A 27558-nucleotide genomic window follows, 5' to 3' on the forward strand; every position below is an offset into this window, starting at 1 on the left:
GTAGAAAAATGCACAGAATCGGATTGACAGGGTGTGGTAGGGGGGGGGGGGGGAAAGCCTGAATTTTAAACCAATCAGATCTCATCTCAGAGATCCTATTCCTAACCTAAACCAGATTATACGGAGAACTGCATATCTTATCTACTTATATGAAACAGACCCAGATAGACGAAAAATATTGTTGGTTTGAATTCGAAAACTAATAATTATTAACTCAAATGCAGATTTCCATTAAAGATTATTGCAATATCCTACCAAACTGAACTGTCTGGTTCTATTTCGTGTGACAAAAAAAAGTAGCACTCATTTGAGGTCCCGTCTGTAAAGTCTGATAATATGTGATATGAATTTAAATAACCTGGGTTTATAAAATCCAGATTTATGATCATCAGAATCCTGGTCTCCATATGGCCTGTCTGTGGTTTGGCCCGTTATCTTACTCGCCACCGCCCTCTGCTGTTGCGTAACGTAACAGCATCTCATTCCAACATCCTCTCCACCATTTTAGGTTTAAGAAAACGAAAGGCAAACTGCATTTACTTGATTAATTCATTTATTAAATAATTTCGAGCAGGATACGATAAAAATGTGACAATTAAAGACATCAGTCTCTACCCTGATAGTGACCTTTTTCAAATCCACAGACATACTTTTGTCCAGAGGTTAACGTGATATATAAAACATTAAACTTTGATTAATCACTTACAAAGTCTACTTGTTGTTATTTTTCTTCTTTGCACACACCGGTTATGTTTTTCTACTGAATAGATTTCTCGTTGCCCTCACGCTCTAAAAAAAACAACTAAAATAGACAAATTTTCATATATTAAATGTTCAAAATCCTTCATTGAAATAGTTTCAAATTTACACTCTTCCAGCCGCTTTGGAAAATATACACAAAGATACAAAAAAATCTCTCCATCCTCCTGCTACAGATGGAGGTTCCAAAATGGCTAACTGCCACTTCTCATTGGATTCCTTACTCCATCTCTCTGCCATTCACATCACTGTCTCCAATCCCTTATAAGGCCACCCTCAACTTATAATCTTATAAATTAAACAATCTTTGATTTCTTTTTATATGATTTTTGCTTCTCTCCAGTGCCATGGACGTGGCTTCCATCAGGTCGTCGTTCCACTGGGGAGGCGCTTGGACTTCTGGGGTGCCCCATGACAACACATTTGAAAGGACCCCCTACATTTGTTTAACAATAAAGTAAGGTAAAGGGGAACACACACCGGACGCGTCGCGTCAAAACATACAGCCCCATTATTTTCAATGAACTAACCCACACCGGCGGCGTCAGACGCGCAGAGCCGCGGGTCTGCCGCGCCGATACGCCGCTGTTCTATTTTTCCAGCGTTGCCGCGCGGTGAACATGTTCTCCCATGGTTCTCCCCACCGGGGGAAATGGATGTGCTGTGTGGCAGCTCGCCGCATCCAGGGTTACTGCGCGGCACTTCACGTGCGTCGATACCGCAACGCTGCGCAGCCGCCCGCGTCCAGTGTGTGCTCCCCGTCATGGGAACCGACAGTTCCCGAGCCAAGTGGCTTTTTAATTCAGGAGCTTACCTCCTGTTTCTGTAGCGTGAGGCAGCACATGACGCTAGTATGTCGCAGGGACTTACCCCTAATCCAGCCCTTGATGCTGAGTGCCAAGCAGGGAGGCATTGGGTCCCATTTTTATAGTCTTTGGTATGACCCGGCCACGGATTGAAGTCATTGAACCCGACCTTCCAGTCTCAGGACGGACACTCTAACCACGTCGTCCACTGAGCAGGTATTTTATCTATTTATTTGACAATCTAGGAATTGTGGAATCTTTGAAGGAGCCCCTATATTTTGACATCCCTGTCCTCCCACTCTACGTCGAACCACTTCTCTGTCAGACAAAGAATTGTTTCGCGAACTCAAGTGATTCTAGCTTTAACTTTTATTGCCATGTGATATTCTCTCTCTCTTTCTCCCGCTGACACACACACACACACACAAACACGCACGCACGCACACCCACACCCACACGGATGGAATTGTACCACTATCCGTAACACGTTTGAGGTTCAAACCTCAATTCTGTGAACCTTTCCTTCTCTTTCCCGCCTCTCTCTCTCTCTCTTCTTCTCATCTCACTCGTTCTCTTATTTTGCTTTCTCTACCCCCTCCCCGCTCCGCCCTTCACTGGTGTTTTAGTGCGTTGATGTGAGCACAGATCTTGAGCGCCGGTCCCAGTTTGATGTTCATACTGGTCATCAGGTGATCCTCGGTCAGCAGCAGGAGGGCCTGGCCGTCAATCTCCTGCACCCTGAACGCCTCTGCGACCTCACTGCAGCCTGCAACCACAAAGAGAAACCAGTAGAGATGTTACCGATCAATCGGCAATGGATCGGATCGGGCCGATCAAAGCGTGATCGGCGATAATCGGTGGTTTAGATCAAAAGGTAAATTCACCGATCTGATCGGATCGGTGCATCTGATCAACCAGCCGTTCAGTATGCCCACTTGAGGCCATTTTGGGGTATTGATTTCCACAGTGCTGAAGGAATAATTAGTTACTGCTATGATAATAAATACATAGTAATGCTGGTAAATAACTATAAGGCAAATATATAAATGAATTCATCAGTGAATGAATGAAATAAAGTTTAAACATTAACATTTAGAAAATATAAATAATAACTTGATCGGATCGGTGATTGATCGGGATCGGGTGATCAAACTTTTGTGATCGGTGCTCGGTGATCGGTTCCAAAAAACCTGATCGGACCATCCCTAGAAACCAGTCAAACTATCAGTGACCAGGCGTCCAGGTTCATGCATGAGGTTCATGCAACTTGACAACCAATTACAAAACCTTTCAAAAATGTTTTTTTTATAGAGACGTAATCGGTTACATTTTACAAACAAATTATGTCATTGTGATTTATTTGTCTTGGGTTCCGTTGCTTTCGGCTCATTGTAGTAAATGAGTATCAGCTGGTCACAGCAGTACGCAAACTGAAAGTCATGTGACGTGATATCAGCATTTGAATTGGCTGTAGCATGAAGCTCTGTTCAAAGTGCTTCAGCTGAATGCAACTAAGCTGCATGGAATGTCTGCTAATTGCAGGGGATGATACACCAAGTTGCATGGAAAGTTTTCATGTGTAACGCTGCATGGGAACACAGAAAGAGTGTCTTAATCCAGGGGTCCTTCAACGTTTTCAGGCCAAGGACCCCTTAGTTGAGAGAGAGATGAAGCAGGGAACCCCACAACCCATAGCTACCATATAGTTTCATCGTTTGACAGCACAATCATCAGTGTATTTTGTGTTCATGTACATTTGTGTTTTCAGATATTTAACCACTTGAACCGTCAATACTTAATAAACTTGACCTTTCACTCTGTACTTAGTCTGCTCTTTTCCCCTCTACACCAAACCTCTTTGCCGAAAATAGCCGATCTACAAGCTCACAACGCCTAACCCTAACCCTGGCCAAAGTTCTCAGAATATGGACGCTAGGGTTGAAGTGGTTAATATAGAAAAGGAGGTAAAAAGGTTCTATCACACAAAGATTTGTAGGCACCCCTGTAGTAACTTTGAGGACCCCCTAGGGGTCCCCGACCCCCTGTTGAAGACCCCTGTCTTAATCCATAATGGCAATAAAGTCGGTTTCATATTAACCCTAAGCACCTATGGCCCGCTTGCTAAAATGCCCTGCAGCCTTCCAGCTCAACAGTGCGATTTTAGCGAGAAGAGAGAAGCCATGCAGGCTAGCTCGTGCAACACATAATTTACAAGCCTCAGCGTTTTGCGAAACGCTTAATTTGATTAGTAAGCAGAGAAGCGCTGAGCGTCATCTGGCTGTGGTCGTGTGTTAACTATTACAACACCCCGGTCCCCGAGCCGTGGCGTAAATCACACTTTTACTATGACAGAGATCGTCGGGTGCAAAGAGGTTGAGATTGAGACCCTCGGAGGGTCATGTTTGGTGACATAACTATAAATCCTTAGTACATTACTTTAGCAGCAGATATTTAATGTTGTGTGTTGTTGTTTGTCGCACTGTTGTTTGTCCAGTTTGTTTGAGTGTTGAATGTTCAATGGGAACAAGCCTTTGGCCTTTTTGTGTCTCAGCCATTTGATGTTTTTAACCCATTGTACGGCTGTACTTTTAAAATATTCAATCAATTAATCGTGTGTGTGTGTGTGTGTGTGTGTGTGTGTGTGTGTGTGTGTGTGTGTGTGTGTGTGTGTGTGTCTGTTTGTCTGTACAGTGAATGGCTGCAACCCATCCTGAATGTATGAGTTTATACATGTGCATTCAATTAATTAGGTAGGTTAAGTAAGTGATTTACTTTTGTTTAAATAAGCAGTATTAGCTCTATATTCTCATAGTAATCATTGCCATAGAGCAGGGGTTTCCAACTGTTTGTGTACCAGGGACCACCACCACCACCATGACTAAGAATCGACCTGGGGACCACTCTTGTGTTGGGTGGGGATATGTGGGCTAAGATTAGTTATTTGATATGCATCCCATGTCTACAATGCATTTTAGACATACTAATAATGCACTATAATCTGCTTATAAAGCTGTAGAATTATAGTTATAAGAACTCATAAATACCCATAATGCTTTATAATACTGTTTCTCAACCAGTGGTCCACGCCACGGCATAATTAGGTCTGCAAGTGGTCCATGGGGAAATGTTTAAAATGTAAATACATGTGTGTTTTAAAATTGTGTACATTCTACCTTTGTTAAATGTATGAAATATGTTTAAATAAAACTTAACAATTAATCATATTTAAGAAAATATCTCATTTAATAGGCATGGTGTGGGAGGGAAAAGTTGAAATGAAATAACTCGTTGCACAATACTTCCCCTACTTGAGAGTCTAACTTTTCTGCAGAACTTGACCGCTGACTTCCCAGTAAATGACAACACTGACGCGTCACCAGGTCACCGGGTCATTTAGTTTCTCAACTAGTGTTTATTAAAGAGCTGGAGAGACAGGGAAACCTCTGTCACTGATCTATAGAGCATCGCAGTTGAAGCCCCACCCCGTCCTCACTCTGGTGTCGGAAGCGTTTTCCGCATTCATTTCTTCCATAGACATTTCATAAAGTATTTATTTAAACGTTTTTAAGCCTTGGACAAAGCCACCTCGGCTGGAGAGGAATCATGTCAATATTCACATTTTTTTGAATGCAAAGATTAATTAGAAAGCTGAAAAAAGGGCAGGGTACAAGATTGTGTACATCATTATTTTTAAAATTGCGGAAACTACACTCCCAGAATGCATTGCGAATGACACTTGTTTCCTGAAATATAGCCCTTAAATCACGCTCAGTTTAGTTATCCAGGCCAGCATATGGCCTGAAATGTTGTGTTTGTCATCTCTGTGGACGCTCTTATCGTCATCCTTAACATAGTGCATCATATTTGTAAAAGAAAGACGATCGCTCAAGGAGTTCTCCTGAAGTGCAATAATCCGCCGGGAAGACAGGGGGTAGTAGCTACTTCCGCGGTAACCGCAAGATATGTGAAAGAAGAAGAAGCTAGACCAATCACAGACGTCGATTTCACGTGATGTACATGTTTAGCAGTATGGGAAATGCAGTTCTTCTCTGTGCGATTTTGATTAAAACGTGTTTTTAATAAAACTAGAGTGATTGCATACATACTCGGGGGTTCTACAGGAGCATATAGAACCATTTTACAACCACCAGCCTAGTGGTAAGTGTACATTGGATTGCTACGACTTTGTGGCTGATAATGAAAAACCCTATGGTGAAAATGAATGCAAAATGGACTTCCGACACCTCACTGCGATGCTCTATAGCAGTGACTACGATCACAATATAGTGCTTTAACCGTTTAACACAAAATATGTTTTATTTTAACCCAAAAATGACATTCAGAATCAGAACAGACTTACTCTTGCTCATGTATGTTAATCAAATAATTTAGATAACTTTTATTTACTTTCGACACACTACAAAAAAGAAATCGTTCATTAATTGTAAACAAGACAACATTCTGACATAATCGTGAAACTGATTTGAAGTGGTATCGGCCAGCCCCAATTCACACATTCGGGAATGGTTCCCCTTAGTATGACAGTGTTTGAAACACTCAAGGTCAGAGGGTTAATTCCCTAGCCTGGAACCAGACCAATCCGCCTTGACGAATATGCAACTCAACTCAATTGTGAATCCCATATTTGGGGGACCAATCAGGGCCCAGCATTGGTCTGGTCTAACCAATCGTGTCCAGAGCCATTCTTTTAACCCACCCCTTGGAAATGAAAATTCTGCTAGCGAGTCCAGACTAATATCTAATACGCAGTGAGGAATTAGTATGAGCAACGCCAGGCTATTAATTCCCATCTAAAAGAATGTAAGTAATGTGTGTTTGTGTGTGTGTGTGTGTGGGTGTGTGTGTGTGTGTGTGTGTGTGTGTGTGTGTGTGTGTGTGTGTGTGTGCGTGTGTGTGTGTGTGTCTACCTGGCAGTGTGTGTATGAACGCGGTCACGTCCTCCACGCTCCAGTGCTCCAGTGCCACCAAGGGGTAGGTGGTGGTCGGCGTCGTCGGGACCGCGGTGTTCATGGCCGGCTCCGACGCCGTTCTCCTCGTCCTCTTTGCCGCGCTCTGGCGGTCCGCCTTGGTTGTCACGACAACCGCAGGTTCCTCTTCATCCACCTCCTCTCCATCCTTCACCTCCTCCTCCTCATCATCCTCCTCCTCCCCCCCCTCCCCCTCCGCCTCTCGCCGGGTGGCGGTCCACATGTCCCGAGGCTGGGGGGAGTCACGTGAGTCGCGTGACTGAAAAAGTTAATCGGAACTAATAAAAAGATGAAACAGTCGATGAATAATCAATCCCTATTTTGGTCATTATAGGGGGAAATGTTCAAAAAATATAAAAATATATTTGGGGCCTTTTGAGCCATAAAGCTAACCTGACTCCGCCATTGCGTATGCAAGCTGCACATACCCTCTGGGATCGCTCAGGCAAAACCGATGTCGGAGGCGGGCCATTTTTCAAGTTATTTAGCAGGTAATGGGGCCGTCTGTCTATCACAGTCTGGGAGTGCCAACTCCAACCACTCACATTGGCCTGTCTGCATGACGTTACACCCAGAATCCGCCTCCTGGGTTTCTGTGGTCTGCAGTCAGACTCTATTGGCTCAGAGCCGCTTAGAGCCCGCCCATAGAGGTAATAGAGCCCGCCTGTAGCTACCGCTGATTGGTCCGGACAGGGACTTTGCGGCGATATCAAATCTCCTTGAGCGATCCCAGATGTATGTGCAGCATTTGCATACGCAATGCTGCCACCATCTGGCGTAGTCAGGTTACCATAAAGCCCGATCCACACCAATGATATGCAATGCAACAAGTTGCAACTTATAACCATTTGCAACTACTTGCAACAGAACAGAGTTCTCAAACGCGTTGACCTGCAACGGGGTCATTCAGACCGCTCTGGCTGAAACATACTGCAACGGTTTTGTTCCATTGCAAATCATCGGGTGTGGAGTCGGACTGGCCTTTATTTGTGTTGACAATAGTTCCCTAATACATTCTATTATGTCTTTGGCAATGACCGGTGGCTCTCTCTTCCTGTTTGTTCTATTTGTTCACCAGTAACCCTTTAATAGCATCTTTTTAACAATACAATATAAATCATGGTCTGGAGGGCAATTCTTTTCTTTCTGTATGCATTCATAGCCCAAGTGATATAGAGCAGTGGTTTCAACCTTTTCAGGCTGTGACCCCCAAAATAATCATATTTTAACTGGGGGGACCCCCCCCCCCCCCCCCCCCACCCAACCCTAGGAGCACTAAGAGTTGAGGCATTACATTTTGTATAACACGGTTCTATTGTGAAAATAGCAAATCTACAAGCGCACAACGCCTCGCAAACGCAAGGCGTTGTGAGCATGTAGATCAGCTATTTTCACAATTTCTGCCTCTAATATTTGAGAATTTGGCCAATGTTTAACGTGTCATTTTAGAGCTTTGAAATGTGCTTATACCCTCCATACACCTAAACCTTATGTTGGTTTGTTTACTTTTGAGTGGGAAAACATTGTTTCACATTAAGTTAATCAACTGGGGACCCCCAGGTTGAGAACCACTGATATAGAGGCTGAATTGATCTTTTTTTTTTTTTTTCTTTTTTTTTTAATTTGCTTTCTAGTCTTGTGTTCTGAGTAAGTGGGTGTGTTTTGTACCAGGCGCAATAGAAGGGGTTTCCCAGGGACGGACTCTGCCCGCTGGAGTGGTGGTCTGGGTCTCTCTGGGCGAGTGCTTGCACTAAGAGCCCGCAAACGCTTAGTCAAACGAACATTAAACCTAGAGAGAGAGAGAGGGAGAGAGAGAGATGGAGGAGATAGATATAAAAGGGGGTCAGAGTGAAAACATGAGACAATCAGCAAGAGGGGAAGAGAGCAGAGGAGAAGAAAAAACGGAAATAGGTGAGAGAAAGTGTGAGAAAAAGTATCAGAGACATAAAGACAGAGGTGAGCACAGGGCGTCCGCCTCTGTGCTCTGTCAACAGTAAATAACACCTGTGTGTGTGTGTGTGTGCGTGCGTGCGTGCGCGCGCGCGCGTGCGTGCGTGTGTGGCTCCACCACTTCCTGTCTGACATTTCACAATTCACGTGTCATGTTACAATAGATTTTGTGAAATGTTACTTTGGAGGTGAACTGTCTTACAGTGATTCTCAACAGTTATTAATGTCATGAACCCCCCCCCCCCCCCCCCCAGTTAGATATGCATTAGGCAATGGACCCCCATTTGATATACATATTTATCTCCAGGACCCCAATCTACAGTTAAAAAATCTTCCGTGTTAATTTAACCTTGCGAGTATACAAATGGACCCCGGTTACAGACCCACAAGGGTCCATTTGGACCAAATAGTGCACCCTGGTAGACACTCACACCCGAAATTGAAAACCACTGGTCTATTATGTAGACTTAAGGTCCTTACATGCCAGAAGGGTTCATTTTCTGCGATTAATTTGCATCGAGCGTTGCGAAGGCCGCATGAGCCGCTAGAAGTTGTAAACCCGGGAGCCGACTTTTGGCACCTCTGCACGGTCCAAGTGAACACAGCGCAGAGTGTGTTTTGATACACGCACACTCAGTGGTCCCTTTTCTGTTTTTTTTTAGCCAATCGCATGCTCTGCTCACCCTCGTGCACAGGAAGTGGAGCAGAAGCGCTTGGAACGCATGAAGTTGTGGGCGTGGCCTCTCTTCCCACAGAACTGACAGTGCAGCACCACTCTGTCCTTCTGACCTGTGAGAGAGACAGAGATGGAGGGAAACGCCACAATGTTAATGTCATTTAGACGGTGGGTTATTTAAACAGATGCTAGGTTCATAATCCTATAGTTTTAATGTACAGATTGCAATTTTGAAAGTATATTATTTGGACTGGTTCTTGGTTTACCTGGGATCCTAGTTTCTTGAGGCACTACACTGTCTCTCTGCATTGTATGTGCGTTATTACCTTTCTTATTGTATATATATATATTGCCAAAAGCTTTTGGCAATGTGTTTATCCTTTTAGTTGACCTTGTACCAGTGAACTGTACTGTCCTTCAGTCAATTTTAAATAACCTTTGACCAGGCAAAAAAATAAAAAAAATAAAAAAATCAGTCTAGTACAGAGGTTCTCAACCTGTGGGTCGGGACCAAATTATTTGGGGGGGGATCCCCAGATGATTAACTTAAGCCAGCCAAATTAAAATATGAATTTGCGCTAATAACGCCAGGAAATAGCTATATTTTATCATCATGATGGGGTCTAATTACATTGCTTTCAAAGCCATGATGATATACCATACCACAAAATGACCACTAGAGTGAGCCATCGTAACACTAAAACCATAGACCTTAGAAGAAGCCATGTTAAAATCATGTTTGAAGGATGGGAAAGTGACGTCGCTCCATTGACTCACAATGGGAGCTCCGGCGGGCCGCCATCTGAGCTCAATCCTGTTCAATTCGTGCTTGATCGTCTAAAACCACCATCGGTATGGGCACCGGAACGTATACAGACGCCACACAGAAAGTTTCCGAATCAAAATCCGACCTAGTGAAGCTGCGTAAGGGTCGGATGGTTTGCATTGAGCCTAACGGCTAGCAGAAGCTAATGTAAACAGGAAGGCCTGGTTTAGCGATGACGTCATAATCGTATCCTTTTTTCACGGTTTACGTGTTGTTACTAGCCGAAGGTAAGCTACCAAATAAAAGCTTAAACAATGCTTTTATATAAAAGTCGATTAAAGTCGCTTGGCAGGGAAGTCCATAGTGACATAGTCGACCTCAAAGTCGACCGGCGCTGTTCTTGTTAATGTGCAATATTGCTTTCTCACTCAACAGTAAACAAACCAACATAAGATTTAAGCGTATAGAGCAGGGATGGGCAACATTGATGATGGCAAGGGCCACTATATTTCCACCTTCACTCCAGAGGGCCACATTGCATATTGCTGCGTCCTACTTTGTCATTCTGGTATCTCATACAAAAGAAGCAAAAATAGAAGATCTACAAGCTTAAAACGCATCGCGCTGCAATGCGTTTTGAGCTTGTAGATCAGCTATTTTTGCTTCTTTTGAATTGGAATCCTGAATTATTTTTTCTTATGTTTTAATTGGAATGTAACATTTTGATTTAATTTCAAATGCATTTAGTTATATACTCATGTTAACTTTATGAACCTAAATACAAATACATTGGACATAAAAAAATAATTTTAATACTACTATACTAGTCATTAAGCTACTAATAGCCTATGGTCTGAATTAAAGCAGGTCATGTTTGGAATTGTAACAGCTGAAATCAATAATAGGCCTATATCAGTATTTCGCTATTAACCTGTGGGCCGCATTAAGTGAAGGTGGGGGCCGCCGCATGTGGCCCCCGGGCCGCCAGTTGCCCATGTATGGTATAGAGGGTTTATGCACATTTCTAAAGTGACAATTTAAGGACTTTTTAATACTAAAATGACAAATTAAACACTGGCCAAATTGTCAAATATCAGAGGCAGAAATTGTGAAAATAGACAATCTATTCTACATGCTCACAACGCCTCGGGTTGCGAGGCGTTGTGAGCATGTAGATCTGCTATTTTCACAATAGAACCATATTTTCACAATAGAACCAAAATGTAATGCCTCAACTCTTAGTGCTTGTCAGGGTGGGGGGTCCCCAGTTAAAATATGATTTTGGTGGTCGCGGCCTGAAAAGTTTGAGAACCACTGGTCTAGTAAACCAGTAAACGTACTGGTCCCACCAGGGTCGTCTGTAGCTCCTCCCTCTCCCTCGTCCGTGTCGGTGGAGTGTGCCGACCGCTCCGACCGCTCGGACCGCTGGGTCTCGGGGAACACGGCCGTCCCATTGGTCCCGTTCACTTCCTGGGGTGAGGTCGCCGACTGTGCAGGCTCAACAAACAGCGAGTTGCTCTTCACCTTAGGGATGCAAATGATCAATTAATTCAGGGGTCTTCAACATTTTCAGGCCAGGGACTCCCAAACTGATGGGGAGATGGAGCAGGGACACCCCCTACCTCATAGGGTGGGGGTGGGGCTACAACATATATTTATGTATAAAATTGTGCTTCATGTGTATAAAACATACCATGTTATTGTGCATTCAATACTATGCCATTAAATAATAGATTCCTGTTATATTCATGCTTTTATTTTAAACATGCATGTACAAGTGGCCTTACCACTGCCATTTATAAACATACCATACCATTAACTGAGAACTAATGTCAATGCTATCATATCAATCTATCACTAACAATCATTTGCACAGTAATCATGTATACAAGCTATTCAAAAGAGACATAATCAAGTTTTTTTTATATTTAAAGACAAATTAAATGTATTTTCTTTTTTTTAAATACAAATAAAACAATATATAAATATATATATATTCTTTTCCTCTCCAACAATTTCGGGGACCCCCTGTTGAAGACCCCTGAATTAATTCATTAATTGAAAGTTGATAACCTTATCGATCGATAAACAGATTAATTGATAAGCAGCGTATTTTAGGACCAAAAGGAAGATTCTTGTCCAAAACCGAAAATGAGTGCCTTTTTTAATCAATTAATTATAATTGTTTAATTTAATGTAATATTTTCTTAACGTCAATTCATCGATTATAGATTAATTGTTAAAGGTGATACACCATGAAATTTAACTTTTCCTATTTTAAAACCTTTTTTTGGGGTCCCACTAGCACCTTCTATCCTCACAAAGTCCCATTTCAGACCGTTGTGTCTTTCTCTGGTTTTGGGAAGGTGGAGGTTAAAAGCATCCCACGGGTTCTCAAAACAGGCTGTCCAGATTTGCTGCCGTCGATGAGGCAGTTCAGGCCAAAGGTGGTACTGCAGCTGAAAATGCTCTGAGGGCCATTCAAAAATGAGAGGCTCTCTATTCAGGAGTGGTAATTTTGCCTCAAACCTTTTTTGGGACATAAACATTATGACATAAATACTTTTTAAATGCATGGTGTATCACCTTTAACATCCTTAATTCACCTGTAGGCGGACAATCCATCAAAGCTACAACTCAACTGCAACAAGTGGCTCAGAAGAGAATATATCTCCCCATTCAGTTGTCTAACTGGTTGTTTTGTGTGTGTGAGAATCAAACATGATCTTCCACATTTCTTATCTCAGAATAGGGACGCTAGGTTTCATGTGGTTAACCTTTGATGCTGCACAGCTAAAGAGAGAGAGCGTGCGTGTGTGTGTGTGTGTGTGTGCAGACTGTGCACTACTATAGCTGTGAGGACTATGCACAGGTATAGTCGAATTTGAGAAATAAACATGGTGGTTGTTTTTTTACGTTTATTTTACCAGGAACTGTCATTGAGATCTGAAATATCTTTTACAAGAGAGACTTACCTGTGAGGTCCATTTTCATGGTCCTCACAAGAGATTTTTTATATATATAGTTTGGGGAGGTATGCTTACAATTAGGTAAGGATTCAGTTTGGAGATGGGTTAGGATTAGTGATTTAGAGGTTAGAAGTATTGGTTAGGGTTGGAGTTATTAATGATTTATACTTAGTTGAGTGCCAGTGTCATATACTGTAGTACAGCGATGCCCTGTGAATAAATTCAATGGCATCTGTAAATCTGATGATCTAAAATTGCATGCCCTGCCAAGTGTGTGTGTGTGTGTGTGTGTGTGTGTGTGTGTGTGTGTGTGTGTGTGTGTGTGTGTGTGTGTGTGTGTGTGTGTGTGTGTGTGTGTGTGTGCAGGGGCGTCACATGGGGGGGAAAGTGGGAGTTACTAGGGCCCAAAGTGGAGGGGCTTTAATTATTTTATACTTTAGCTATTGAAAAATAGCAGATCTACAAGCTCACAGTGCGGCTGTGAGCTTGTAGATCTGCTATTTTTGAAAAGTCGTGAAAATGTGAGCAAATCTGTATTGTATTTTTTAAGCGAACATTTGTAACTCAAATTTTGCTTCTGGGGCGTCCGTGGAACGACATATTTTGAGATGGGGTTCCGTGGCCAAATAGATATCATTTTGGGGGTCCTTCACATGAAAAAGTTTGAGCACCACTGACATAGAAACATGTGTGTGTGTGTGTGTGTGTGTGTGTGTGTGTGTGTGTGTGTTGGTACCTACAGGGAACGGCTGCAGTCCCTCCTGGATGACAAAGCCCTCCACCAGGTGAGTCAGCACCTGCCTCCCCTCCGGCCACGGCCCCGGAGCCCAGTTCCCGTTGCCCTCGGACTCGTCCTCCGACTGGTCGAGCTTCTCGGCTTCTTCCTCCTGCGATTGGGTGATTTGGTTGGGCTGTTGTTGCAGAGGCAGGCTGAGGTTGGCTGGGTGGGCGGAGGGGGTCGGAGGCAGGAAGAGGGCGTGGTGTGTGGACGACGGGGTGATGAAGGGGGAGGAGGGGGGAGACTGCGACGAGAGGCTGGAGAGAGCTGGAGGCAGCAGAGAGAGAGAGAGAGAGAGAGAGGGAGAGGAAGACGTTAGCATAACTACTAGGGGTGTAACGATATAGTAACTGAATCGAAAAATCGATTTTAATTTGCAAAGATCTACTATCGATATGCAAAAGCATATATATTGTACCGTTTTGGCTTTGTATCGTATCTATATCGTTTTAAAATTGCAGTGCAAATGTTTGTATGGAAACTAAGTATTTGTGCCTTGTATTTAGCCATTTTAACACTTATGTTGCTATGATTTTTTCTCTTCAATGTCCCACGTTGCCATGGTTACCATAGACTTCCATGTAATTGCGCAATTGTGTAAAAAGTGCACGCCCATGCCTAGATGATGCACCACGTGTGTGCACACTGTTCACAGCTTTCAAACAAAAAAATCCGCTTGGAAATCCGTTCAGGCATTCATGATTTATCAGCCATTATGTTTTCTTCAGATGTAAACAAACATGGCTGCCATGTTTGAAAGAATGGGTTGGTATGGGGGTTAAACATGTAATTTCGCGATCGCGATCATGCCTAATACATTTCTGGAGGTCCAAAAAAAAAAAAAAAAAAAAAAAAAAAAATCTTTTTTTTTCAAAAACGCCGAACGGCCCAAACTCGGGAAACTCGGGGTTGGCACAGCGGTAGTACCTTTTCAAACTCTGGAAACTCGGGGTTGGCACCAGATGTGTTAAGAAGGAAAATGAAAAAGAGGGGTTTAATTACTTTTCCATTCCATATAGCTACTTTTGGGCTATGGATAAATGTGTGTAATCTCTGTGTTCATGTCAAGGTGTGGGTTTGTCCATATGTGTTGAAATATAATGTCCATGTATTTGCTGGAGAATAACAGTGCTTACTTATTTATATCCATAATAATGGATCTTTCCCTTAAAAACATGCACTATTGACACTTTTCACACAAATTTAATTTCTTTGCTAAATAGTTACTATATCGATTTTAAATCATTGAATGGAATCGTATCGTATCGCCATGAATTAACCAATATCGTCCATGTATCATATCCTCAACCATGTATCGTGATGCGTATCGTATCGTTAAAATGTATCGTTACACCCCTAATGACTACTGTGTCTGTAAAAGCCACTGCACTGCTTTTCTTTGTTAGTTTATTGTTATTATTTGCATTATTATATTTGTGATTATTTGTGATTATTTAGTATTGTTTGACATTATTAGTTGAGTTGTGTTAGTGCATTTGTTGATTGGATTATTAGTTTGGGCACCAGGGGCATGCCACTCCCAGGCCTAATTGATTAACAGGCAGCAAGTCTACATATCCACGACTTTCCAACGCCCCAGAGTGCATTGCGCAGACGCTGTACCGAGCTTCCGGCACCGCAGCCGAGTGTGATTTACAAGCTCACAACGGGTTGCATCTGCGACGCGACGTGAGCTTGTATGACTGCTGTTAAACCGGAAGTGTGGTCCAAACAGGTCCAAATAATCTCCAGTAAACTCCCGCGGAAACAGGTGGATAGGCCTGGGTAATGAGGGAAGGGCATGCACCTGGTGGACAAATGTTTTTTTACCAGTGTGAGAGCACAGCAAAGAGCTACATGTGTGTACATTTGAGCCTCTATGCATTATGTATGTGTAGTTTGTGTACATTTGAGCCTCTATGTACAGTATATATATTTATATATCTATATATATGTGTCTGTGTGCTAATAGTATATATAGTGCAAAAAAGGTAAAACTGGAAAGCTTCTGATATAAAAAAGGTCTTTTGCATTTTAAGCTGTTATTCCAACGGTGAATATTGTTTGCATATGTCTTCTCCTTTTTGTGTGTTCTATCACTGAGTTTTATCGCTGTGCAAATACATAGACAATGTACCTACACAATGAAACGGAACTAGCAAAGATAATCTCAGCTAAACCAAGCTGTGTGTTTTGTGATCGCCCCACCTGATTGGTTGTCAGACTGGGTGGACATGTTCTCACAGAGGTCCTCGTGACTGATGATTGGTTCCCTTTGAGCCTCCGCCAGCCTCTGATTCTGTGCAGACGGCTCCGGGGCCGAGCTTGTTGCTACTAGACCCGGCGTGGTGGCCTTGGGCTCTGGCAGGCTGTTTTGGATCTTGGCCGGGTGTGAGTTTGGTTCCGGGTTGTCGGGCTCCGATGTCCGGTGCCGGTGGAGGCTCTGAACGGTCAGGTTTTCGGCCTGGTCCATGGGGCTCTCCCTTCCCTCTTCCTCCTCCTTTTCGCCTCCCACCATCCTCTCTCTTTGCCTCTCTCCTTCCTCGGTCACCTCCATCTAGGGATGGGCGATATGGAAAAAATACAATATCACAATATTTTCCCAGGCTGTATCATGATACACCATCTTATCACGATTTATTTTTCATGTTGGTTTTTAGGGTTATTTAATTTACATGACAGTACAACCACCTACAGTACAAGGTAACAAAAACTAAAAGAAAAAAAGGAGTAACAGACCATTTAGACCAGTGGTCCTCAATGTGGGGTCCAGGGACTCTCTGGGTTATTTTTGGGAGGTCTAAATTGATCCTTACAAGTATGTAACTCTGACAGTGTACAAATGAAACTTACAGGTCCATTTGGTTTCATTTGTACACTGTCAGAGTTAAGGGGAGACCTTGACATTTTAGAGTTTGAGAACTAATGATTTAGACAAAAATGCAGGTTTAAATGAATTCTGCAATGAATCTCTGTATTAGCAATTAAACAGGATTCTTTTACAAGGTTCCCTCATTGTATCACGATATATATGATATCTCTGAAAAGGCATATCGTGGAGACATTGTATCAATCTCAACGATATTTATCACCATATCGCCCACCCCTACCTCCATCCGCTCCTGCTGGTCCGTAACCGTTTGGGCTCTCTGCACCGGTGGAGCCGTGACGATCCTCTCTGCGTCGCGCACCGGACCTTTCCTCTCCTCCTCCTCCTTCTTGTCACCCGCTCCTCTTTGGTCATCCCTCGGCTTCATCCTCATGTCTTTACCCACAACGTCCTCGTCTCCTCCACCCATGCACCTCGGGCCCGTCGCGCCTCCTCCTCTACCCTTCTGTCTCTGCTCCTCCCCCCCTTGCTTCTCCCCTTGACGGACCAGGGGGCCGTGAGTTTGTGGTTGGGGCGCCGGGCCCAAGGGAGGACCTCCAGGGGAGGAGGGGGGACACAGGAGAGAGGGAGGTGAGGACAGAGGAGGAGAAGAAGAAGAAATAGTTTTTGGCAGTGAGGGGTTCAGAGGTTGATGAGGGAGAGGGGGCGTGTCTCTGCTGCCCAAAGTCCTCTGTATTTGGCCGGCGGGTTCCACGGTGGCGGAGGGAGCCGATTGGACCGAGGCGTGCGCGGCATGCGTGCCGTTGCCCTGTTGCGACTGGCGGCCCGAGGAGAGGGCGATGATCTGCAGCTGCCTGGCCGCCGAAGGCGAGCGCTCGAACGGGGAGGCGGCCATCGACAGTGCGGCTTGCTGGGATTGGTTGGCTTGAGATAACGGACAGGCTTTCAGGGCAACCAGGTGCCTGTTGACGGGAGGGGCTTGACTGGTGTAGGCGGGAGGGGAGGCGGTGGTTGGTTGAAGAGCTGGACTCTGCCTCGGTGGCGCCCCACTGTGGCCGTTTGGAGAATGAAGCCGGGGTCTCAGTGGGACGGCCCTCACGGGAGAATAGAGATCTAGGGAGAGAGAGAGAGAACACATTAAGCAGAACGTAGAAGAGAGAGCGGTAACAGGAAACACCAGAGCAAAACAAACAATGACAGTTGAGAGCAGTGATTCTCAAAATAATTCTCAAAATAATTTTGGGGGTCCCCCAGATGATTAACTTAACACATGGGCTGCTCAGGTTTCTAACATTTCTAGCTGTTGCTGCTGCCGCTGTTCACTCACGCTTTATTTTGAAGAGCCTCGGAAGCTTCGTGCGTGTGCACGTGGGTGTCCACTGACGATTGAGGAAGATAATCCCTTTGTTTACAAAAGCTCGCGAAACTAAATCCAAACCGCGGCCGACCATCGCGGTAAAGTGTCGCCGTGAAAACAATCAGATCTCTGCTTCCCTGGCGTTCTTTTCACCTCATTCATAGATAAAGCCCTTTTTATGTTTCAGAGTAGAATGGAAATCAATGTAACCAGCCTCCGCCATTTTCTCCCTCTCTCTCTCTCTCTCTCTGCTACGGGGTGACGTAATGGACTCGGGTCATTCAGAGGGCAGGCAGCAGCGCGTACAGTTAACCCTTCGTTGTCTCGTCTCTCGACGAGATAACTCCTTTTGGCATGGTGACACCTAGTGGCCTTAACTCGTCACTGAACGAGTTTGGCTCCTTGGGTGTTAATGTGCAACATTGTTTCTCACTCAACAGTAAACAACCCAGCATAAAGTTTAAGTGTATAGACGTTTCTAACGTGACAATTTAAGGACTTTTTAATACCTCTAAAATTATAAATTAAACATTGGTCAAATTGTCAAATATTAGAGGCAGAATTTGTGAAAATAGCCGATCTACATGCTCACAATGCCTCACAACACTCCGAGGCGTTGTGAGCATGTAGATCGGCTATTTTCACAATAGAACCGATAGAACCGTGTTATACAAAATGTAATGCCTCAACTCAGGGTGGGGGGTCCCCAGTTAAATTGACTTCAGGTCTAAATGGGTTAAGTTCTAAATCAATTATTTGATTAATCACAAAAGTAATTGATAGAATAATGGATATAATCGATAGCTGCAGCCCGACACATAACACAAACAGACGCGCGACACGACAAAGCACACAAACAAATCCAACAACACACACCATGCAAATGCTGTGCACGTGTTCTTTATCACCGTGGCGGCACCATGGCAACTTACTGGGAGGCGGGACCGACAGGTGTGGACGAACGGGCGTGGCCAGGCAGTGGTCCGTTGCCGCGGCGCCGGGCTGTGGGCGCGGCCTGAGGGGCGGGAACAGAGGGGTGCGACCGCGAGAGAGGGGAGGGGGCGCCGAGGAGGAGAGGGGCCGTTTGAGACGGAGAGACGGAGGGATGGTGAGAGTCCCTGGTGGAGGAGGCCTCAGGGTTAGACTCTGGAGCTGAGGACGATGAGAAAAGAAGAGAAGAGAACCTAGAATTATTGAATGCTTTAACCAGTGAAAAATAGCAGATATACAAGCTCACAGCGCGGCACCGAGTGCCGCGCTGCGAGCTTGCAGATCTGCTATTTTTGGAAAAAGTCGTGAAAATGTGTGCAAATCTTTGACTATATTTTTGTATTTTCAAAGCGAACGTTTGTAACTCAAATTTTGCTTCTGGGTGGTCCCTGGAACTAGATATTTTGAGATGGGGGTCCGTGGCCAAATAAATATCATTTTGGGGGTCCTTCACATGAAAAGGTTTGAGAACCACTGACATAGTAGTCTCTCAAGAACAGACTAACTGAGCTCCAGTTAAGTGAAAAGGACCTTTTCTTTGACGATGGCTTGCCACATTGCTGACATAGAAACATAGGTTTTTCAAAAAAAACCTTAGAAGGATTCAAAAGACACTTATAGAATCGGGTCAAAATTCCAATTTTCACGATTTTTCAAAAATAGCAGATCTACAAGCTCACAGCGCGGCACTCGGTGCCTCGCTGTGAGCTTGTATATCTGCTATTTTTCAATAGTTAAAGCATAAAATAATCATACACAATATGTGTACCCGTTCTAAATGGGTTAAAGCAGGGGTCTTCAACCTTTTCAGGCCAAGGACCCCTTAGTTGAGAGGGACATGAAACAGGGACCCCCCCCACAACCTTTTCAGAGCACAATCATCAGTGTATTGTCAATACTTACCGTAGTAAAGTTGACCTTTCACTTAGTGTAATTACTTAGTCTGCTCTTTTTCCTCTCTACACCAGACCTCTTTGCCAAAATTTTTTGGTTAAAGTACTCAGAATAAGGATTAGGAATAAGGACACAGAGAAAAAAGTTTCTATCACACAAAGATTTGGAGGACCCCCTATAGTAACTCTGAGGACCCATAGGGGTCCCAGACCCTAAGACTAACACATTTGTGGTACCTGCAGTGCACATGCACGCGCACACACACACACACACACACACACACACACACACACACACACACACACACACACACACACACACACACACACACACACACACACACACACACACACACACACACACACACACACACACACACAAACACACACACACACACACACACACACACGCTAGGGATGGGACGATAAGCGATATTATCGTTTATCGTGATAAAAAACACTCATAACAATCGTATCGTGGAGATTTAATTTATCGTGATATCGTCCTCCGTCATGCACTGGGATCAATTCACCTTTTATTTGCCCAGCTGCATAGCTGGTAACATTTAAACCCTCTATTGGTAAAACATACTTATAATATACATACTTGATACATTCTTTTTTTCACTCTCTACCAAATCTCTTTGCCAAAGAATAGCTACAATATCTACAACGTGTTGCGACACGTTGTGAGCTTTTTGGCAAATGTTCCGCCCCAGGATAATGGAAGTTGGGGATATTTTAATTATCGCGATAATATCATGAAATCGTGATTTCTTTGGTCACAATAATAATCGCGATATGAAATTTTCATATCGTCCCGTCCCTAACACACGCACACTTGCAGAGCGGCTCACCTGAGCAGAAGCAGGATGGGAGGAAGAAGGGGTAGAGGAAGAGGAAGGACGGGAGGAAGTGGAAGTAGAAGAGGAAGAGCTAGGTCGCATGGCAGACGTGAGAATCAGCTGGCAGACAGAAGGAAGGACAGAAAGGAAAGAAAGGATAGGAGAATGAGGCAAGCCAAACGCACAGCCAGCTTTCAAGCAAGTGCTTTAATGCACTGGTTCTCAACCTGTGGGTCGGGACGGTCGCCAAATTATTTTGGGGGGTCCCCAGATGATTATCTTAATGTGCAACATTGCTTTCTCAGTCACTCAACTGTAAACAAACCAACATAAAGTTTAAGTGCATAGAGGGTATCTGCACATTTCTAAAGTGACAATTTATGGACTTTTTAATACCTATAAAATTACGAATTAAACATTGGCCAAATTGTCAAATATTAGAGGCAGAAATTGTGAAAATGGCCGATCTACATGCTCACATTCTCACAACGCCTCGCAACGGCGATCGGCTATTTTCACAATAGAACCGTGTTATACAAAATGTAATGCCTCAACTCTTAGTGCTCGTCAGGGTGGGGGTGGGGGGTGGTCCCCAGTTAAAATAAGATTCTTTTGGGGGTCGCGGCTTGAAAAGGTTGAGAACCACTGCTTTAATGACAGTAGGAGTGCAACAGTTAATCGAAACAATCAATTTAATCAATTGTCAAAGATTACAGATAATTGATCATTTTATTGAATAATCTATAAATAATCTATCAATATTTTGTTCATTTTTATAGACGTCTTCTTTAGCTTGTATATCGTCTAAATGAGACATTATATCTTATTATATTATATTCAGTGTTGCTATTACTAAAATGATTGAGTGTTTACACTGTGCATTATAACATGGTTGAATTGAGCTCCCCATGCACAGCAAAAGGCCTGAGAGGTTTGGGTTAGCAACCATAATGTTTCTGGTTGAATTGTGGCTGAAACTTGTTGCTAATTGCTAGAAACCACGTTATAAATGCAATAATACACTTAGCTGAGGCTGTGATATGTTGCGATTATAGCACAGTATTGCAGCAATTTAATTTAATCACAACAATCACAATAGTATATCATTATGTTACAGCTTAATTATATTGTCCCAATCACTAAGTGGGTACTTCATTTTTAAATGATAAAATGTATCCACAACTTTCCAACATCCCATCTTGCATTGCGCAGAAGGCGAGCGGCATTTCCGGCGTCGCAGCCGAGTGTGATCTACAAGCTCACAGCGGTTGCATCTGCGACGCGACGTGAGCTTGTATGTCTGCTGTTAACCGGAAGTGTCCTGCAGATAATGCTACAGTAAAGTCTTGCAGAAACAGGTGGATAGTTTGTAAGCGTTCAGCAGGGGATACTTGTTTTCCAAAGATGATTAAGTATTTTTTGAACTGTGTGTGTGTGTGTGTGTGTGTGTGTGTGTGTGTGTGTGTGTGTGTGTGTGTGCGTGTGTGCGCGTGTGCGCGTGTGTGCGCGTGTGTGTGTGCGTGTGTGCGTGCGTCTGTGTGTGTGTGCGCGTGCAGCACACATACGCACTCTGAATGCATAATGTGTGTGTGCGTGCGTGCGTGCGTGCGTGTGTTTACCATCTGAGCTCTGAGCAGTGCCTGGTCTTGGCCAGACCCTCTGAGGCCTTTCCCCAGGAGCAATGCCTGCTGGGATACCCTCTGTCTGACAGGTGTGTGCATCTGATTGGCTCTCACAAGACCAGGTGTGCCTAGAGCTTGTGTCACCTGGAACGAAGGGGGGGGGGGGGGGGGGTTTAGAGTGAGGATATCTTCCGCACACTTACAGTAGGGGGAGTGTCCATCAAGATGTTTATTTTTTCCTGAGGGGGGTTTGTTTTTAATTGTTTACAAATACTTTGTGCTGGCCGCACGTTCACGCGTGGACTTTTTAATCAACTTGAAGCTGCTTCTTGAAGCGTTTTCAGGCCAGCACTTTGGCGTTTTCAGCCAGGAAAAAAAAACAACAGGAAAAAAGCCTCAGTGGACACGGCCCCTTATGCTTACATTTCTTCACCGTCATTTAGACTTTGCTGCACATCATGTTGCACAACCAAAATAGCAGGCATTCAAGCTCACCGCGTATCACATTGGGATCGTTGTGAACTTGTAGGTTTGCTATTTTCATACACATCACTGGCATCATGTGGCATGCAACTATTAAACAGACAGTGTGTATGAACGTGTATGCGCACAGGGGGACACCAAGTAAAAAAAACAATGCAAATGTTGAGTTTTGAATGCTGTGCTTAGCATGCAAACCCATGGCCATGTGGCACTGAGACATGGTTGTGAATGAAGGCATAGTTGCATACGTCTGCCCACGCCACGCGTATAAAAAGCTGTGAATGATCTATGCGTTGGCTGAAAGCCAACACACAGATAAAAGAAAACAGGAAATGAAAATACCAAACTGAAACTTAAACATGGCCTGACCCCGTGACTCACAGTTGTCTCGAACAACGGTCCCTGTACAACTGCCAACCACATCTTTTAGTCTCACAGAATACCTTTTTTTACTAATACACTTTGAAGTAATGATGAAAAAAGTATTTCATTAACCAAAATCTCCCACTCTGCAGCATCAGCTTTTATACAAATTGACATGAAATACTTTTTTCATGATTGCTTCAGTTGTCACGGTACAACGCACATGCATCTGAACGAAGCATAGACTAATACACTTTCAACATGGAAATAGTTCACATCCATCTTTCTAAATATACAAAATCTTGACAAGCAAATGTATTTCATAAAATAAATACTCAATGTAAAAGTAGGCCTATGCTTTCAATATATACAGTGACTCAAAACTAGCATGATAATTACAAAAAAGGATTATGTATCCTCGCATATACTGACATAAAGTCACCCTGGATATGATGCTAGTATGTCATGTACAAGTAAACCCCCTGGATATGATGCTAGTATGTTACATGATGTACAAGCAGGCCTACACATTAACATGTGTATCATGATTTAACATCACGCTAGTATGTCACAGGGACTTACCGCCAATCCAACCCCTTGATTTTTTTGAGAGAGACCTCCAACTACCTTACCTTCAAATTTCACCTTAAGGGGTGGCTTAAAGCAAACCAGATTTGTAATCATGGGTAATTACCGGTCCATCTGACACTGGTGTCACAAGTTCTCCCTTTAGTATTTACTACTTTTTACTATTTACTATTTACTAATTACCATCTAATACTATTTACCATTTACTATTTACCAGTTTCAGTGTACAGCACTGTGTTGTGATGTATTGTATTGTTGTACTGTACAGTTTTTGTATTGTAAAGATTTTTTGTATGGATGATGGTCATATCACCACTTTTTTTACAGCCTGCTCAGGGACTACAGATAAAAATTAGCTTATGGCTAACTCTGGCTCGTTTACATTGATGTGAAAGCTGACATGTTGATTAATGTGCTTTGTCCCTGCTAAATAAATAAATAAAAAAGACTTAGAAATTGGTATGACTCGAGCAGCCAGGGATTGAACTCCGACCTCCCAGTCTCAGGACGGACACTCTAACCACAAGGCCACTGAGCCGAAGGTGGCATTATACCCTGAGAAATCTCCTAGCTTGTCTGACTGTCAGTATTATCTGACTGTCAGTACAGGAAGTGATGTCACATGATGTCAGTGAGTCACAGTGATGTGGTACAGAATGACTCATATATGGGCATAAAAAGGATGTCACGTGACATCACTTCCTGTACTACTGACAGTCAGACAAGCTACGAGATTTCTCAGGGTATAAAAGTCCATATATGGTCATTCCCAGATAAAGAAAGAAACCTTTTATGCCCATACATGGAGATTTCTGATGTCATAAATCCCAGGCCGAAAATGAGAATGTTAGGGTACCCCCTTATGCCCATATATGGAGATCCACAGGCATCAAACCAAGGCCCTAACTCGCCAAGGCCCTGCTTGGCATTACTTACGTAAGTTTTATGCCCATATATGGAGATTCCTATTGTCAATATTAAGGACATTATTAAGGATATTATGTTATCAATATTAAGGACATATATGGGAATGCCCATTTTTGGTAATGTCCATATATGGGCATGTTTTGACATAACATAACTATCATGAAGGGGTCTCCATATATGAGTAACTGGTCCCATATACATCACTGGCCAGACGGCCAAGAATTGGCGCGACCTGGTCGCATGTCACCCTGAGGTCGCAAGTCACCCTGAGGTGTCTTACTAGTGTATGTAACCCATAGGGTGTTTGCGTGCCTCGCACTTAAACATATGCACCAGCATTCTTGTCAATACATGAATGTTAGTCTATGGTTGAGTACAGCATGACTGCATGTATGTCAGACTCAGTGTGTGTGTGTGTGTGTGTGTGTGTGTGTGTGTGTGTGTGTGTGTGTGTGTGTGTGTGTGTGTGTCCACACGCTTTCACATGCACATTTGATATCACCAACCTGTCTGCCTGTCGGACTGGCTGGAGTGTGGAACGGCGTGATCGCCGTGGAAGTGTGCGTCGTGGATATGGGCCGTGCGTTACCATTGGTCAGGACGGCAGAACCCTTGGGCGGCGCCGCCGTGGCATCGTTGTGGGTCACAGAAGGAGAGACGGAGGAGGAGGACGCAGCAGAGGAGAACGGCAGAGGAGGAGCGCCGGCCACTGTGGGGGAGGAGGAGGAGGAGGACGACGCGTTGGACGCGAGTTGGGGGGAGCGAGCAGCGGCGAGACGGAGGGAGGACGAGGAGCTCAGGGCGAGTATCGCCGAGGCGGAGGACGACATTTTGGGCGAGCCGCCCCTCGGGCAGGGCAGGATGGGGCGGGAGTACGTGCGCAGGATGGGCGTGCCGGTGGAGGTGAGCCTCAGGGGAGGAGCGGGGACCGGGACGTGGGGAGGGGGAGCGGGCGGAGCGGCTGTCGCCACCGTCTTGGGGACGTGGTGCGACGCGGAGAGGAGCGAGGGAGCCGGGGTGAGGGGAGGGGGAGGGGGGGAGGAGGAGACGGCCGTCTGCTGCGCCGGGTGAGCAGGGTCCATCAGGGTGGGGTTGGGGGTGAGCCGAGGCGGGGTGGGGGTGGGGGTGGATGCGGTTATGGTAGTGGTGGAGGTGTTGTTGTTGTTGCCGTTGGTGGCATTCCCGTGATCCGATTGGCCCTGCCGGACCGGCTCTCTCTCCATCATTCAGATATTTATGGCACTGTGGAACACACGGATGAATTGATAAGCGACAAGGGAGATCTCTGTTGTTTGTTTCCAAGCGATACACCCGTTTATGAAATAAATCCTCTTCTGAAGTTCAACATTTGCTATTTTTTCTGAATCATAAACATGAATTGCCTACTTTTATCATTACTTTAATTACGTACAGTAATCTTTATATTGCTGTCATTCTTTCCAGATAGTATAATTATGCAACACACCTTTCATAATATAACTCTGAAATGTTCTATGTACAAAGGACAAAAATACTGTACTGGCCTGCTGTCTGACCTTTGATAGCCATATTGATTTTAGTATTTGGTTGAGACAATATTTGACTACCTATTTGTGGCACAACAATGTCAGATACTTTTTTCATACACTGAATTCGAAATGATAGTAGACCTGTAGGGTAGACTGCAATTTGAACACCAATCGCCTTAAAGGGAGTACGTACGCGCTTTATTGCCATGCATGTCTGCGAAGCAACATTTTGGGATTTAGAGGGGCTTAGCCTACTAATCTAACACCCAAATTCATGCCTGGGTATCTTAGGTAAATATATGCATACAGTATCAGTCCATATACCTGGCCTGAATTATGCGCAAGGACTCGTGCAGCCAACAGTCAAACACACCATGCAATAACTTATTGATTCTGCACCACCTCGCATTTAATTAAGGCCTCGCCTGAGAAGAAACATACATAGTCATGGTTCCGGGTGGTTTTTAAATAAAGCTACATCAATATAGTAATATAATACAATATACACCAGCACATGGATTATGTAGTAGCCTAAATGGAAGTTGTCGATCAGTCGGGAGGTGAGAGTATAGTCAGCTAAATGCATGCACCATCATCATCGCGCAAGCAGGTGCGACATGGGGGGCGCTCAGAGCAGATGCTGACATCTGGCTGCTTGCCGACACGTACATGTTAACATGTATGTAAGGTTACCCGCTGAAGGTGAGCATATGCAGTGACACCGAAACGCAACTGGCAATCGGGGCCTAGATAATCATAACGGCGATTAAAAAATAAAGATGGTAGACTGTCAGGCAGGCCTCCTCGCACAGAACAAGTCTCCAGCTAATAACATTCTATAACGTGCGTATTAAAACAGAGACCCCCCCCCCCCCCGTGATCCACCAAAACGCACCGGGGTCTTCTTGTTCTTTACCTACCCCCGAAATCAGCGACGGTTGGCAAGCTATTATCCCACATCCAGAGGCGTTTGCATGTTTATAGAAAGTCTGTTGACTGTATCTGATCAACGTTTTTTTTTCTTCCCCCAACTGAAATGGGCGTGCGTAAAACCTCACTTCCTCGTCTGACAGCGCAGGAGCGCGTCACAAACCCCCAGACTGGGATTTCTTTTAAGACTCTTCTTAACCTAACATTGCAGCACGAAAAGATGTAGCGCTCAATACCCAGGCATGTGTGTTTGTGGTCAGGCTATGCGTAGGTGGTTTTTGTAGGATGTGCAGAAGCAGAGCAGGCTTTTTCGTTTAACCACCAAAAGTATTCCGCTTTCTTTGAAGCGACTACAAGCCTGTCAAGCAGCCATACCTTGCTCGCTTCTCCGCGTTGCCGACCGCAGCAGCCCCGCTTTGGGGCAGCCGTGCAACGGCTACGAGCAGGGCCTTGCAGTCGGTCGGTAGGGTGTTTTTGATCCCATAGCTCGCAGAGCTCGTCTGACGGATGCACTGTGCTGCGATTGGCTG

General features: G+C 44.3%; 1 protein-coding gene across 2 annotated transcripts; it reads right to left on the reverse strand.

The window, feature by feature from the left end:
• Positions 1–535: 535 nt before the first annotated feature.
• On the reverse strand, positions 536–27484 carry LOC308307252 (polyhomeotic homolog 3). Of its 2 annotated transcripts, none has more exons than XM_080752427.1 (12): positions 27404–27484; positions 25097–25832; positions 22227–22373; positions 18812–19031; positions 16803–17635; positions 15901–16249; positions 13655–13959; positions 11286–11469; positions 9187–9292; positions 8222–8342; positions 6494–6812; positions 536–2331 (listed from the first exon to the last, which is right to left on the reverse strand). In XM_080752427.1, the coding sequence occupies exons 2-12, from the start codon at positions 25814–25816 to the stop codon at positions 2177–2179; spliced, it is 3459 nt and encodes a 1152-aa protein (XP_080608553.1). In that variant the 5' UTR covers positions 25817–25832; positions 27404–27484; the 3' UTR covers positions 536–2176. The 2 variants fall into 2 exon arrangements, with proteins under 2 accessions (XP_080608553.1, XP_080608552.1); XM_080752426.1 differs by lacking the exon at positions 27404–27484 and adding an exon at positions 27019–27118.
• Between the last annotated feature and the right edge of the window lie 74 nt (positions 27485–27558).

This window comes from Nannobrachium achirus, assembly GCF_963921795.1.
Source record: "Nannobrachium achirus genome assembly, chromosome: 21".
Lineage (NCBI taxonomy): Eukaryota > Metazoa > Chordata > Actinopteri > Myctophiformes > Myctophidae > Nannobrachium > Nannobrachium achirus.

Coding starts and splice junctions, on each gene's coding strand:
- LOC308307252 (XM_080752427.1), bottom strand. CDS start 25,816: ATGATGGAGAGAGAGCCGGTCCGGCAGGGCCAATCGGATCACGGGAAT. Junction 17,636..18,811: donor CCTGTCGGTCCCGCCTCCCA/GTAAGTTGCCAT, acceptor CTCTCTCCCTAG/ATCTCTATTCTCCCGTGAGG. Junction 16,250..16,802: donor ACCAGCAGGAGCGGATGGAG/GTAGGGGTGGGC, acceptor GCCCATCCCTAG/ATGGAGGTGACCGAGGAAGG.